General features: G+C 41.1%; 1 protein-coding gene across 1 annotated transcript; it reads right to left on the bottom strand.

The window, feature by feature from the left end:
- Nucleotides 1-963: 963 nt before the first annotated feature.
- Nucleotides 964-16,138, bottom strand: clta (clathrin, light chain A). Its single transcript, XM_083765451.1, has 5 exons — nt 15,764-16,138; nt 13,283-13,311; nt 12,056-12,173; nt 11,718-11,829; nt 964-2,702 (listed from the first exon to the last, which is right to left on the bottom strand). Exons 1-5 carry the CDS (start codon nt 15,957-15,959, stop codon nt 2,531-2,533), a joined length of 627 nt encoding a protein of 208 aa, XP_083621577.1. The 5' UTR covers nt 15,960-16,138; the 3' UTR covers nt 964-2,530.
- Between the last annotated feature and the right edge of the window lie 263 nt (nt 16,139-16,401).

Genomic DNA, 16,401 nt, shown 5'->3' with positions numbered 1-16,401 from the left:
CCCACCGTACATTACAATGAACATTCATTCATACTTATGTACAGTACACTCCCCCATGTCATGTGCTCCTGGCTTCTGTTTGTAAGATTTATCATCCAATTGGTTCTTAATTTAATCATGCACAATATGTTTAATAAAGTCTTGATAACATCCTTTTGTGTTCTGCATCCCATTCTTTTCTGAAATGTGAATCAGTTTATCACGGTTGGTTTGTTTGGTTGAAAGATTGACACTATGCTATCAAACCAGTAAGTAAAGAAGGCGAGAAGCGACCTTAAATGGTAAATGGTGCATTTATATAGCGCCTTTATCCAAGGCGCTTTACAGAGATTGTGCATTACATTCACCCATTCACACACACATTCATACACCGATGGCAGCGGAAACCATGCAAGGCACCAACTAGCACATCGGGAGCAATTAGGGGTTCAGTGTCTTGCTCAAGGACACTTCGACAGTAACTCTGGGGGAGCCCGGGTTCGAACTGGCAACCTTACGGTTACCGTCCAGGCACTCTACCCCTGAGCCACCACCGCCCTTAACAGAAGGGTAAGGTCGCGCTGAAACAATGGGAATGCCCATATAAGGACCGTTTTTTAATTGACGCTTTCGGCAGGCTAGGGCGTAAAACGTGTGATAATTAGTAAGAGCCAGCCCAGTTAAGACCAGACCTTACCCTTAATTTCCGGGCCTGCTGAGAACTCTAGTTTTTGCTGGCTGCGCTAATGACTTAGGGGTTGGACCGATCTAGGGTTTGAATGGACAGGTAAAAAGGGATACATCGGGTGGGGAAGGATCAACGTATGTAATTCCAGAAGGGTTTGAAGGTTGGATTGGAATGATAGCGGTAATACAGGAGACAGATGTACAATAGTTCAGTATTATTTATCCAATCGTATCGCCTTCAATGGCCGTAGGTAAAACCCCAATCATGCATGATGATACAAATGACACGAATTCAAGTTTCATTCACTTTTTACTGATATCAATTAAATCAAATGGACAATGAACACGCACGAGTAAGCAACAGTTGGCTAACAGCTAGTTCTCTTTAAGACCACAATTTGTCTAATCCTCATGACATAAACGTGTATCGTTTTGTATACTGTATTTATATATATTGCCCTCTGTATGTACATAGGTACACGCATATAGAGTACACACGCACACAAATCATTGTTTAAACACACATACAAACAAGGTCACATTAATTGTAATGTCTGGACTTTTGTTCACTTCCTGATCGATAACAGTAGTGGGAGTTTCTTCTAAGGAAATGCATAGACTGAAAGCTTTAACACTATTATACGCCACAAGTTGGCTTTACACGGTTGAAAGTACACTCACTAAACTTGGGTTTTTGTTTCATAATTTGGTCCTTAAAAAGAAACGGCAATGGAAAATGAGTGCGTCTATTTTTGATTTGTTGAACAAAAATAGATGTGGCGATGAAGGGTTAGGAGAAGATGAGGCAGCGGATGCTCATTGGTCAGTATAGAGCAATGGTTCTCAAAAGGAAGGTAAAGGGACCCTCAGGGTTCCTTGAGGGTGTTACAAATGGACCTTTACAGGTCTGTAACGCTGAGTGTACGAATTCATACGCTCAAGACTTATGGAGGTCCTTGAAATGAAAAGAGTTTGAGAACCACTGGAGAGGGGGTTGAAAGGTGACAGGTGAGAGCACAGTATCTTGGTAGCGATAGCGCTCAACAACGAGGAGTTTTTGCAGTGTCGTTCCAGGGAATCACCTAGCATTAAAACCATCATCAAGGCTTCCCTTTATAGTGTCCCAACTCTCCACTCTTATCCTCCGACATGCTAACGCAGTAAACACACAAAAGCTCAGACCCACATATCTCTAACACTAGGGGCCTGTGGCTGCGACAGAATGTTAAAACGGGAGGGAAATAGGCTCTGTAGTGTGTGTGTGTATATAACCATCGTCCTGGGTTTCCCCGAAGGTGCCATTACCAGTTTCTGGTTCCGTTTCCCATAGCTTCGCTTGACTAGGGTGCAGCAGCATCTTCTCATATATCGTCTCCATACAATACCACTTTAAACGCGGCATGTCATTTCAGCGTAAATAACAGATCTACAAGCTCACAAGGCTTGTAGATCCGCTATTTTCACTATTCGTCATAAAACAAAGTAGGACTTAAGGTGGGTATATGCCACCTTCTGGAAACCTGGGTGGGACTACAGTTACACACAGAGCCTATAGGAGCTGCAGGGTTCAAATTGGTCTCATGGTCTGTGGAAGATGTGCAAACAAAAACACGAAACATTCAGAGGACCAACAGCTGGAGAGTCGGGGCTATTCTCTACAGTACAAGGAAAAAAGAGACACAGTGGAGCTCATAACATCACACTAGGACACAGCACAGGGAGGAACATGGTTATGGGATATAGACAGTTGTCGTGTCGAGGCCCCCTTGTGTCTGTGGATGTCAGACAGCAGGTGGATGGGTAGATGGAAGGGGGGGCTCTGTTGGTATGTAGGAATACATAGGATATGGAATGACAGCCCTGCCTAGCGGACCAGCGGAGACTGCTTCAGTGAGATGAGCACGGAGCGCATGCGCGACACGTCTTTGGCCTGCTTGCTGGACTTGGGGTTGAAGTCGCAGAGCCGCGCCACGCGCTCCCACTCCGTCCCCGGGTTGTTCTCGTCCAGGTCTGAAACCATGGCCTCCTCGGCCGCCCTAAACATGAAGAGGAGGAGGAGGAGGAGAAGGAGGGAGAGGAGAAAGGGTATTAGTGGAGGGATGGGCAAATGGCAAAAAGACACAGATAGCAACATGTAGACCGCTGAGGGGGTCATCTGCTGATCACCAACCACCATCCAGCTGATCATATTCACACACAATGGCCATTTTGCTCTTGTGTCATACTCAAGGAGAGGTCAAAATACCAGCCAAGATAATAAAAGTAATAAAATAGATGTGTATTTTGGAAATAATACGCTCAAATGAGCGTAAACTATTTCAACAGCCTCAACGTTAGGGGATCTACAACTGACGCAAAGATGGATCATAGATTCGGCACTTTGATATTATAATTCTTTTAAATCAAATTTGCTTTTACTGTTGAACTTAATATTGATCAGCCAGCCACTGCGAGCAGGACACGGTGTTGTTGCTTCAGCAGAGTCTTCCTCAGGGCGAAAGTCTGACCACACAGAGAGAAACATCCATCTATCTGTAGCCATCCACTAACTAGATGAGACTCATCCCCTGTGGCATGCCCCCTCGCCCAGCCCTCTACACACCACAGCAGACAGTCACCTGCTGGACTGTCTCTCGCCAACAATCAGGGGGATGGAGTCATGACATTCCTACCAAATTAAATCAAATGATAATAAATCAAACTTGAAAACAAATAGGATTATTAAGCGTTTTGGTTGGTTAAAAAATTCAGTACTGTGGGGGAGGGTCGAGCCCCAACACCTTTAACTTGCCCTTACTTTGGTCCCATAGGTTCCATGTGGTCTCCTGGAACACTAGTCCTCGTTTGAAAAGGACCAACTGAGGCAAGTTCTGGTGTAGTTCTTTTCTTTTTTTTAACCAAGTCCAAAACTACTAAAGCCTACTTTGCCATGCATTTTGCTGCAGCTGAAGAAGCAGGCCGTTTTGAAATGCAGCAAAGACCGGGGAAACATTTAAAATGTTATCGCTTTGATTTGGGACTAACCAATGTATTCTTAACCAAACCACCAAACCAAAAGAGGACTTTTTAATACACAGGGCTTACCACACGCACACACATACACCCCCGAAATGAAAATACAAGAAAAACTGAAAACAAAAACAAGTAGATTTTCATTTAAATAGAAGGGTACCACAATCACAAAGACAAAAACATTTTGAGATGCGAGCCACAGATTATGGCGTTAACATACCTGATCTCTCACACTTTACCCCACCCATAACGGAAAGCAATTCCACTGCCATGGACTACTAATTTTCTAGTAACTAGCGTTAAGAGAATAAATAATGCATCCAATAATAATAATATACGTCCACCCCTCATCCCAAACCCATCTACTGTAAATACACAATACACACAGCAAGATGGGGATGAGAAGCCAATGAACATTCACGATCACATCCAACTACAAATACACACAGGACTACTAGCAGGACCACGACATCACAGGGGAAAGATTACAACCAGCTCGTACTTAGGCAGTGGATCTAGCTACATGCTACTTAACTAAACAACTAACACGAACTATCTGTGTAACTAGTGCTTAATCTAATACAGGCAACACCGTTAACCGTCACCTAACAAGGATAGAGATTTGTTTTTGGACGTTCTGGGGTTTTATATTTTTACTTAACTGGTCTAGGCGGTAGCAAGGATGGTTAATGTGTGTGCTTTAAGGTGCATAGGAAAAGAAAACAGGGAGAATCAGTTTCACAAGTCAGAATATAGAAGAGATAGAACGGGGAGGGGGAAGAAATGAAATACAACAAAAATGAGCTCAATGCAGATGACAAAAGCCAGCATGCAAAAGCAACATCTCATTCAAAGTCTTTCTTCTATAGCTTTGTTTCACGTCCCGAAAGTGTTCTATATTCCTGCAGACTGGTGAATAGGTGCTTAGCGCGGGCAGCCTTTTGTGTGATGCCATTGGTCGGGTGAGAGGACTCGGGGCACACTCCTACGCACACCTCCCTGGGCCATTCTTTTGTCACACGGACCAAAGTCAGAGATTCTGCTCTGCATTGAATATATTGAGTGAATTGAATTTGGAATTGAGACCTTGAGCCACTGGATCAAACTAACTGCTAAAAAGGTCAAATTAAGGCTGCAGTGAGGTGTGCACACAAAGAACACTCTACCAGACTCTTGCACAGAGTCCAATGACATTTCTATTTGTCCGATACGGATTTCACACATCTGAACAGAATGCAGGAATCGAATTTGGATAGACTGGAAAATGACAGGTCAGATGACAATTTAGGAGTAGGTTGCATTAGGATTAGGTTATTGACCGTCAGTTATTTGTTGCAAAACAAATTGGACTGTGTGCAATGGCCTTAACATAAAAACTAAGAATTATTATACTGTATATGAACATGGTGGTGCTTGTAAATTCAGTTGACTAGTAGGTCTACATCTGGTGCTTAGCACAGCCAAATAAAATGCTAATGCAAAGATTTTTTTTAAAATTCTTAACCACATAAGATGATGTGCCTATTATGAGCATGTCCTTATAGGCGAACATTATTCTATTCATGGTACAAATAATGATATAGGGCTTAAGTGGTTATCAACTGACTTCTATTCTTAAAGACTCAGGTCAAATTAAATATATTAAACTAAAACTTATAATAACAATAACTTTGTGTGAACACCACAATGCCACCCGGTGCCTGCAAGACTGTTTTTTTTATATAACCCAATGGCAAAACTAAAGGCTCCATTGCTAAGGCTACGCTTGCTAGATAGGCAACATTAGCATGTCATTCTGTTGGAATGCAGTAGCTAGACAGCAGCTAACATTCTATGTAAAGCACAAAACACAGGTTGGAGCATTTGTGTATCCATGGAACGGTAAGCGATGCTCATTAAAAGAAAAAGGTTATTTTCCTTTATTATTAATCATTTTAATCATCGTAATGCTTCATAATGGCACTATACAGAGAAAAAGAAAATGGGACTTGAGAGGGGATATTATAATTCTCTTCAAGCAAGTGTTATCTTTTAGAACAGCACATTTAGTTTAGCTTGCTTGTTTGTTTAATGTCCTTAAATTGTCAAGCTATGCAGAGTATAAGTCCTCTCATTGAATGTTTAAATGGGTTCTGTAACTACGTTACCCAACATCAGTGAAGAAGCAAAGGGAAGAGTGTGTGTGTGTGTGTGTGTGTGTGTGTGTGTGTGTGTGTGCGCGCGCGCGCGCGCGCGCGCGTGTGTGCTCGTGCGTGCGGAAAATGCACACAGATTCCGAGGAAGGAAGTAGGTCTCGAGGAACATTGCCTACACTGCACATTGTATACTATTCACGACTACCCAAGAGATACATCTCTGTCAACTACACAAAAAGAAACCCATTACAGTATAAGATGGTGCCCGCCGCCCTGCACAGATATAGCCAATTTACAAACTCACAAGGCTCGTTTTTGTGGACAACTAGTATAAATTAGGCTTGAGTGATAGAAACATCGGCTCCAGCTGGATACACAATTGCTTCCAACAGACCTACAGGCAAAGTTCTATTAGCATAAAACACAGTAACTCGTCAAGTGAATTCATTCAGCTGTGAGACTAAACCAAATAAACTATCATTTCTGTGACAGTTCATACTAACATTCAGGCAAGTGTTAGAAAGGGTCATTGATGGTTGAGCGAAATGGATTTGGCTTGACGTGAAAATTAAAACAAAGTGGGAGCAAATCAACGTGGGCACGGCAATAAGAGAATCAAAATGAATTCTAATGTCAGTGAGCAACAGGGGAGCTCAGGGTCCATGGACACGTGGCGACGTGCATTCATTCGCTGTAGGAAACCATTCAAAATGTAAATTTAAAAAAAATTAACATGCGTATACTGTATATATATTACAGTCCAATAATAATAATAAACCTGACACCTTTTGAGATTTGTTAAGCATCCACGCAATTAACAACACCAAAGTATACAAATTCATTAACATGATGGGGAAAGGAATTGTTGAGCACGGGGGGGTGGGGGTTGGGGGTTGGGGTGGGGCACTGAGAAGATGAAAGGTCAAAGGTTGGATGAGGAAGTGTGGAACGTAGCAGAAATAAAGGAAACAAGGAAACCAGGAGGGAGGAGGATGTTAGTTGGAGCAACATACACATAACCAATGAGATCAGAGAAGGGCTGCTTGTAGAAGTCTTCGTCCAGCACCCTAGACAAACATCCAGAGCGTCCAGAGCAGCGAATGACAGAGCAGCGAGAAGGCAGGAGAGAAAAAGACAGTGGTAAAAGAACAGGAGGAAAGACAACACAGGTCAACATGATAATACAGAGTGGGGTTATTATCAGAGCATCTACCCTGCCAACACACAAAAATCATCTTTTTTGCTATTCTGCATCCTGTCTCTACTACTGTATGATAACACTTTGCTCACATCTTTTTATTACCTTTCATTAATACTACCGGTACTTGTTTACACGTATTGTATAATGTAAATTCCTGAAGCTTATTCCTTCAGTCCTGCGTTTCTTACTGCGGTGAAAGAAATTATGATCTCTTGGAAGATCAATAAAGATGTTCTCTATCCATCTCACTCATCTTAAAGTTAATTAATGCAAAGCATCAAGGTTTATGTTTGAGTTCATAGGCTATACCTCCCTAGTTGGCTGCTGCATAATGCATCATTTCGGCAGGCAACAATGCGTCGTGAAGAGACGACATCAGTGTACGATTAAGTATATATCAGGCTTAATGCCAACTGCATGGTACCCAGTCAGCCAGCTGTACTGCTAGGTCTGGGTAGGCTCCATTTATTCTTCAATATTCTGTTCTAATAGCTTGAATGGAATGCAGTTGTTCCAGTTGAAAACACAGCATTTTGTGTCGGACGAAGCAGCCGTGCGACAAGGTATGAATTAGACTTTAGTTAATAGAAGAATGACATGACTTGTGGCACTATGGATTGGTTTCATGAGGCAATACATAGATCATGATTTGTTAGCTTCAAGATGGGGATATCCTACCAGTGTAGGAAAACAAAGGAAGTCAATTCTTTATGTAATCTATGCAGTCCCAGACCAGAGTTGTGTTAGCCAGGCTAATATCTCCCTGCAAAGCAGCTCTTTCCTTATATGGCATTATGTCATTCTCTGGGGGATATTATTAAATATTGTAGTTTAGACTTATTAGTAACGTCTTAGCCCTCTTAAAAAAAGGATATGTGGTATCGCTAGTTATTCAAATGTTTTATTTCAGGTGATAAGGAGTCAGTAGTCAGCATGAATAAAGGAACGTTCAGAAAGTAGAAACAAAGATATCTTGTGACAATTTAGAGCAAGGTCAGAGAGAAATAACACAGAAGTTGACATGTGATAAATAAAGCGATTAATATGTATTCTGATTTGAAAATCATCTTTTGTTTGGTTTTTTTATGAAAGAAATCATAGCAATGTTGTCAGTCCTTCCCATTTGAGTATTTCTTTCAACACAATCTCCAACATAACATCCTGGATGTTACCGAGGATCTGGTACATTATTAATAAGTGGACCTGTGCCATCATGTGTCTGGCTGTCTCCCTCCTGTATCTGTTAAGTGGACCTGTATCTGTTAAGTGGACCTGTGCCATCATGTGTCTGGCTGTCTCCCTCCTGTATCTGTTGCTCATGTAGTGAACCAAGGAGTAATCAATTCATTCAGTAGAGCATTCTAGCCCTTGCCGTTATTTTCAAGACCTGGATCAAGTGTTAGGTCAGTTCGAAGTTGACCGATTCTAGGGTTTTGAAGAATAAAAACAGTTTTGAAGAGGAAATAGGCTTACAAAATATAATTGAAATGTTTGACATTTACAGTACAGTAAGATCTGTGTGTAGCCCTCCATCATAGACCACCCTCTATACACAACTAAGGATACATTAAAAAACCGCTGATTAAATAATAATAGAATATAATTTAGGCATTTAGCAGACAAACCTTGTTATGGTGTGAATGTAATGTGTCAGGTATTGATGGAGGTCAGTGTTGTACTATACAGCTCAACTAAATCAGCACATTAGTCAATTACAGTCATTGACTTGATTTATGCTTAGTTGCGTGTGGGAATACCAAAATGCTCGCCCCAGGGCAAATCCGGCAACCTCGGAACAGTCACCAACTGGTATTCCTAAATGTAACCTCAGTAAACTATGCCTAAACCTAACCTTATTCCTAAACGTAACCTCAGAAAAAACGGTGCAAAAACCTAACCCGATTCCTAAACCTAACCAATTCCTTACTTATCCTCAGTAAAACAAACACAAGAACCGCTGGGGGCGAGTGGTCCACGGACAAAATGGTGGCGAGCGTGTTTTGGGGCGAGCCTTCCAGTTAGCGCATGTGGGGGTGCCGGGGTGGCACACAGTAAGTGGCCGCTCTACGAGCTTGTAGCAATGCAATCTTCAGCTTGTCGTTTTTGGTGCAGCATGCACCACAGCGGCGAAGTATAAATCAGGTAACAACATGTCTAGGGACTTTAGACGTGCAATCTTTACATTTCATGATTAAGATAAACTTCACCATCTCTTCCAAGTATGTAAGGAGCAGTGAAGGCTGTATATATATATATATATATATATATATATATATATATAGGTCTATATGACAGGGTCACTAACTGGAAGCTAAAATATGTCCGGCGAATGTTATAATTACTTAATGGAAATTCACATCACTGAAACCTATGCATAAGAGACAGGAATCTGTATTTGCTAAGTGCCCACAAATAATCAAAAGCTGCATGTACAGCTGAGACTGCAAAAATAATTGTGAAACCACTCCCTCAAACAGTCAACAAAGCCATTATTTACAATTATTATTATTTTATTTATATAAAAGTGCGTAATCAGCACTCACATCCAATGATATTTATTAAATATCTAATGAGCCAAGTTGACCTCTAAGAAATCTATTATAATACTAACATTCATAGACTATTTGTTTCACCTTTACATGCCCTTCAGGAGTGCCTAGAATCACTTTTTTATACTGCAGTAGTACTTGGGCATGACTGTAGTTTTTATTCCACAACAGTCTGTTTTTTTTTTCCTGAATGATGATTCTAATACAGATTAAAGTGCTATAACCATTCTTAGAAACGGCATTATAATCAAAACAGACTCATAACGTTATTACAACTACAGTTGGTTGTGCTTCATCATAGGGGAATTCAGATACATTATGCTTTCACATTTTCTCTGATAACAGCGATCATGTTCTGTCAGTGCTGTACCACTATTGAATTACGGTAGTATAGAGGAATTGCTCATGTTATTAACCCATTTTGACCCGAGATCAGATTCTACAAATGTCTTCTACATCATCTTTTCTGAAAAAGCTATGTTTCTATGTCAGTCGTTCTTCAATTTTTCAAAAATAGCAGACCTACAAGCTCGCTATGAGCTTGTAGATCTGCTATTTTTCAATAGCTAAAGCATAACATAATGCTAACACCAAAAGGGGTTCCCGGCCAAAATGGGTTCATTTCCATTACCCCTTGCATATCCACCTTGTTCATCATACACCATTTGTTTCACCTTTACATGCCCTTCATGATCACCTGAATTACATATAATTTTATGCATGGGGTTAATTGTAGTTTAGGTTCCACTGCGGCAGATTATGGTGCCATTAGCCACCCTTAGAAAATGTGTTACAATAAAAACAGACTGAATTATGAAGCACAAGAAACAAAGTCCTAATGTTTTCAGATCAATTATGCCTTCGAGTTTTCTCATGCAACTGTGATCATTTTCTGGTGGCGTTGTGCTTGTGCTACATTTGAATGATCGGACTATAGAGGAAATAACTGCTACTAATATTAATCTGCATTTCACCTCACAACTCCCATATATCATATCACGTTCTCAACAGGGTCAAATGTGACTACGCCTGATTTCCACAGCCATGGCCCAACACCACTCCACTCCACACTGCCTACTTCTGCCACCATTTGTTTTTTTGTTTTTTGTTTTTTTCCCTTCCACTTATATATAAATATACTTTAACCCATTCTGACCTGAGATCAGATTCACACAAGGTTTCCACTGGACACACACTGGTCTGATTAAACCATTCTGACCCGAGATCAGATTCATACGAGGTTTCCACTGGACACACACTGGTCTGATTAACCCATTCTGACCTGAGATCAGATTATAAAAATGTCAGTCGTTCTTCGATTTTTCAAAAAATAGCAGACCTACAAGCTCGTATCGCGCCACTCGGTGGCGCGATATGAGCTTGTAGATCTGCTATTTTTCAATAGCTAAAGCATAACATGATGCCAACACCAAAATGGGTGCCCGGTCAGAATGGGTTAATTAAATTATTCATGGTACAATTTATGCAGTCATATTACATTGAAGTTGGCATTTTGTAGACAAGTACAGTAGAAAAATATTTTTTCCACTACAAGGAATTGGGCTGAGTGGTGTCAAAGTGGTACTAAATGAGTGCCTAAAACATACCCACTCCAGGGTGAGTCTGAGCAAGGCTAAGTAGGGCCAAACATTTGTGATGAGTATGTCAAATAATAAAACTAATGCCTTTAAATTATTTGTCTCTGTAATTATTTTCAGTTATCTTGTGCCAAATTGTATCAATCCCTCCAACTTGTTCACCATGTTATTTGTTTTGTACTTGCTATGTGTTCCTCCTTCACTGTGCAGTTACATCATCATACTATAATCATCATCATCATCATCATGTGTGTCTGTGTGTGTCTGTCTGTCTGTCACTGTGACTGCCGTAGCTCCTCACTGCCTGCACCAATCACTCCCACTTTTCACACGAAAATTGGCCATAATAATATGGAGGTCTTAACGGAGCCCTTTTACCAATGTAACAAATTATGCATTAATAATGAATTTATTAGTGAAAATGCGAAAACAATGCGAAGACGCACCCAGGGTGCAGTACCCCCCACGGCCACAGGGCGCCAAGTATTTCACAACGGGTAAGGGCTAGTCAAGTGTAACATACCGTAAATTATGTATGTCAGTGTGAAGGCAGTACCTGTTGTTGACTTTGGTCTTCTCAAGCTGCTCGTTCTGTCTGGTGTGCCATTCTTCAAGCTCCACTTTGGCCTTCTCCTTCCACTCTGCCTCCTGCTGACGGGAGTTGGCATCTGGGGGGGGGGGGGGGGGGTGGTTAGAAAAGAAAAAGAGGTGGTTGGAGAGGTTGGTTGACCCATTACGCCCCGCTACAAGCTTGTAGATCTGCTTATTTATTTTTTTATCGTGAAACGTGTGGCTGGTGGGCTAGCTAAGCTTAACAACAAGGCTTATGGGATTCATCACACAAGTGTTCCAAGTTGTCAGTTTGCCTATAGAAGTCTAATGTGGAGTGCTTACCTAGTGCCTCCAGTCTCTCTCTCTGCTCCTCTCTCCACTTGCGCAGGCTCTCTGGTTCAGCCTGCAGTCTGTCAGCAGAGGAGATCGCTGCGTAGGCATCTGATGGACCGTTGCTCGCCTAACGAAATTAGAGACAACAGACCAGCATTTCAGTAAATTACAGTCAAGGGTTTCTCTTAACACCAAGAGAAAATGTGTCTCTTCAACAATACAAAAATACTCTCTCTCTCAAACACAAATACATACAGTATAGCTAGGAGTCTCTTTCCCTGACTAATGAACTCTTCTGAGTTTCTCATATAAATTACAAAATTTAACAATGGGTTGTGTATCTTCTGCAGCTTGCACAATGTTTCTAAATTGATTTGTTTTTGAAGGGTGTCATTCTCCCCAAAATGACTGAACACCAATAACAGTTGTTTCTAATCAGTCAGTCACTTGGTAGCTCAAACAGGGCTCCACTTCTTGAACAAATAAAATAAAAAAAGTCCCCAAATGAACTCGCCAGGTCGCAGTTCCTTTGGATTTGATACTAAAGGTATTTCATATCAACATAAAGCAAGCCTAGCCTGGTATAAACTAAACTTCTAGAAAAGCCCTGACAGTGCAAAAGGATGGACAGTGAAAGGATGACAACACAGGAAGGAGGATGTTTGACCAGCCAGAGAGTTAAGTCAATTGTTACAGAGAGATGACTTGGCATCTGTTTTGCCTTCTACTGCTCCTACTATCCTGTCAGCAATTTAGAACTTACAAAGATTTACAACATTCAAAGTATTACACCTTCATGTGAATGTTGCAAGATTTAAAGGAAAACAAAAATACAATGGAAATGTCTTACTGAAAACAATCTGAATTAGTTTAGAATCTAAGCCATTTAATTAACAAGGACTGTAAGCACACGTGAGGAATTTGTTGCAGTGTTGGTAAATTGCAGTGAAAAATATAAAAGAAATTTGATATTTACACAGCAAGTTCTCAAACAGGTAGAATATTAAATAAAAATATACAGTAGAAGAACAGTATAAAATTCAGAGACAACCAAAATGTTCTACTAGCAACTTTATAGTCGATGCATACAATGCATTTGTTTGCCACTACATGACAACAGAATAAAATATATTATCCCAAGTGTAAGTATTAATGATAATAGTGGGGAACATAATGGCTGGGCATTTATTTGCTCAGTTGAGAACAGTAATGTTATCCAAGGGAACCAAGCATTACCTCATGAAGTTCTCCATTTACAGCTGAATCTAGAAAGGAGGGAAAACCGTATTCATTATCGATTAGAAACATAAAGCATCACACATCACTTTTCAAAACACATGTGATATATGACATGTCACAACTTAAACATATTATATGAACCCAATTTGAGCGGGAACGCCTTTTGGTGGTTACATACTTGTTATAATTTAGCTATTGAAAAATAGCAGATCTACAAGCTCATAGTGCGGCTATTTTTGAAAAATCGTTAAAATGTGCCTCAAATCTTTCCGAAAATTGTCATGATTTAGAAAACTTTTTTTTTTCTTTCAACGTCAGGCCTGAATGGGTTAATATTATATAATAACTTATTTTAAAAGGCGCAAACCTGGGTCTTTTTTATTTAAAGGGCAAAGGGAGAAACCCAACTCATTTCCTTACTACTGTACTTACTGTACAAACTAGTGAAACTACCATTTGTAAGTGTGCACCAGAATGCCGGGTTGGCATTAATACGAGTGACCCATACATGTCCAAAGTTACGATACAAATGCTATTGATTGAAAACTTTATTTCAGACATAATGGGTCCATAATATACAAACAGGGAAAAAAACAAGACAGTCAAAACAAAACAGGAAAAAAACAGAGATAGCCTATGTACCAGGCTATTTTCACTCCAGACAGTTCTATGTTTATGTATTGACTTTTTAAACAAACAGTAAACTAATCTTGAAGGTTTCCCGTTTGAATACATCATATTATGCAGGCCTATGTATTCATGGTTTGTGTGTATTGTTACATTGGCTGATGGTTGTGTGACTGTGATGCATACAATTTCTTCATCTAACAATTTGCCATGAATTACAATAGGACATGCCAGCACTTCTGGTCAACATGGTTGCACAATAAGTAACTCACACTTCCTAGAAGGTGCACTGCTTAGCGTGATTAAATGGAAATGCCTTGAAATCACTCATACGTATAGAAGACTGTGGATACACTGCCATACATTTTATGCATATATCACATTTGATATCTGATGCCATTTGTGTTATTTCTAAGTTGTTTATTTGCGCAAGAGCCTGAAGCACCCTGCGCGCGCGCACACACACACACACACACACACACACACACACACACACACACACACACACACACACACACACACACAGATATTAGGATAATATAGCTCTGGGGTCTATAGTCCATAGCTCTAATACATTTGCGCATTAGAGCTATGGACCAGTCCAGAACTAACTCTTATTCTATATTTAAAATATAACTGCAATTCATGGGAAGCTATAGCCTTGCACAAACATAATTCCACCCTCTCTCTCTTTTACAATGTAATGTAGTACCCGGTGTGAACTTGTGATGTGATAGTAAAGTGCGGCCAAAGGTCGCTAACTATAGTGACTATGTACTGTCACTGTGGTATCGTATCCACCAGCACAGACAGTTAGCAGGCTGATAGTTGATACATGTCAAATCAATGAATGACAGTAGGCTATCTTGGCTGACTCCCATTCATTCTTTTAAAATGCAGGCAGTGTTAGTACGTAGTACCAAACATATGGTAATCAACCAGTTCTCTCTCCACTAGCCAGCTCAGTGATTCTTAAAGAAGGGGTCGGCTAAATGAGAAACTATTTCATTTAACTATTATTACATTTGTTGTGATTGTGACATGAATGAACCTCATCATCGCTTACCCCTGAGCTAGCTGACGTTAGCACGTTCGGCTAACATGCTAACGGCTAGCAAAGCTCACCTGGCTGACAACACCACACACTGGCATCTATTCTGTGTCATCAGTTTCTAAGCAACGTTGTCTCATAAAACACGTTCTAGTAGAGTAACGTAGTGTCGTGTGTGATATTATGTCACACGACAATGACGCTTGCCGACAAGAAACTGATCCTATTATGTAGAAGGTGATGCGTCGCGTTGGTTAGGACTCAGGTCTTCTCGGCAAGCGACATTGTACGTGATGAATGGATGGCACGACCCTTTTGAGTGGTGTACCCCCCCCCCCCCCCCCCCCCTTGGTGAACTTGACACCAACATCTGTAAATATCTGTGGTATCATGACATTACAAACACAAAAAACGCATCGTTTAAATAGTCGCGTCAATTTCTCGAACAAAAAACGCCACTTGAGCAAGCAACCCCTGTCCAAGATGGCAGATCTACAAGCTCACACCGCATCACATCACAATGCGTCGCGTTGTGAGCTTGTAGATTTGCGCTTTTCGGCGAGGAGATTTGCCTGGTGTTTGTTTTATCCGTTATTGATTGTGTTGCATTTATTATGCTGAATGGCGGTGTTCAGAGTCAGACCGTGCTCTGTATGAGTGTAGCGGCAGCCTAAGATTTAGATTAGACTCTCGTAGATGCATTTGATCGATTCTGACATTGAAAATGTCCCAATGGAAAAATGCATTATGCATCTCTACCATATTCAGCCTCTTAGGCTTATGTGCTCTCCTCTGCTCACCCACGGCGTCCCCCCCGGCCAGGTCCAGGGACTGGGGCACCTCTCCTCCGTCCAGGATGCTGAAGCCCTCGTCGTTCTCGATGCCCGCTATCTCGCTCTCCTGCTGGGCCAGGAAGGCTGCGGCGGGGTCCACATCCTCGGAGCCCCCGACGCCGTTACCTGCTGCCGGGGCGCTGAGCATGTCGAAGTCGTCCATTTCTAATATAAATAATGGAAGATCGGTCGATCTATTCTACTACTAAGCCACGGGGATATATGAAACGATAGACCGGGGAGGAGGACAGTGGGCGAAGCAGCTTGCAGGTGTATATCCGTGCCTTGACCGAGCCGAGGCGATTAGCTCAACACATCCAGAGGGGAGGAGAGTGGACACTGTCACACATAACGCTGGAATACTAGTGGGGTACTGCCAAGGTCAGGTCAGTGATGTCACAAACTCTGTTTCCTTTTCCCAAAAAATGTTTCCTATATTATTCGGGGGAAAAAAGAAAGGCAAAATAAAATTAAGATTTACTTTATTTATTTATGTATTTATAATGTATCATATTTCACTTTGAAAGTTTGGGAACCACTGCTTTGGAGTACTTCCGCATTAGGGTGACGTCACTAAAGCATCCTTGGTGTAGACAAACGAATCA

This window comes from Protomyctophum parallelum (assembly GCF_964188405.1).
Source record: "Protomyctophum parallelum genome assembly, chromosome: 5".
Lineage (NCBI taxonomy): Eukaryota > Metazoa > Chordata > Actinopteri > Myctophiformes > Myctophidae > Protomyctophum > Protomyctophum parallelum.
Note: the sequence above shows the minus strand (reverse complement) of the source record. Positions and strands in the feature narration are given on the sequence as shown.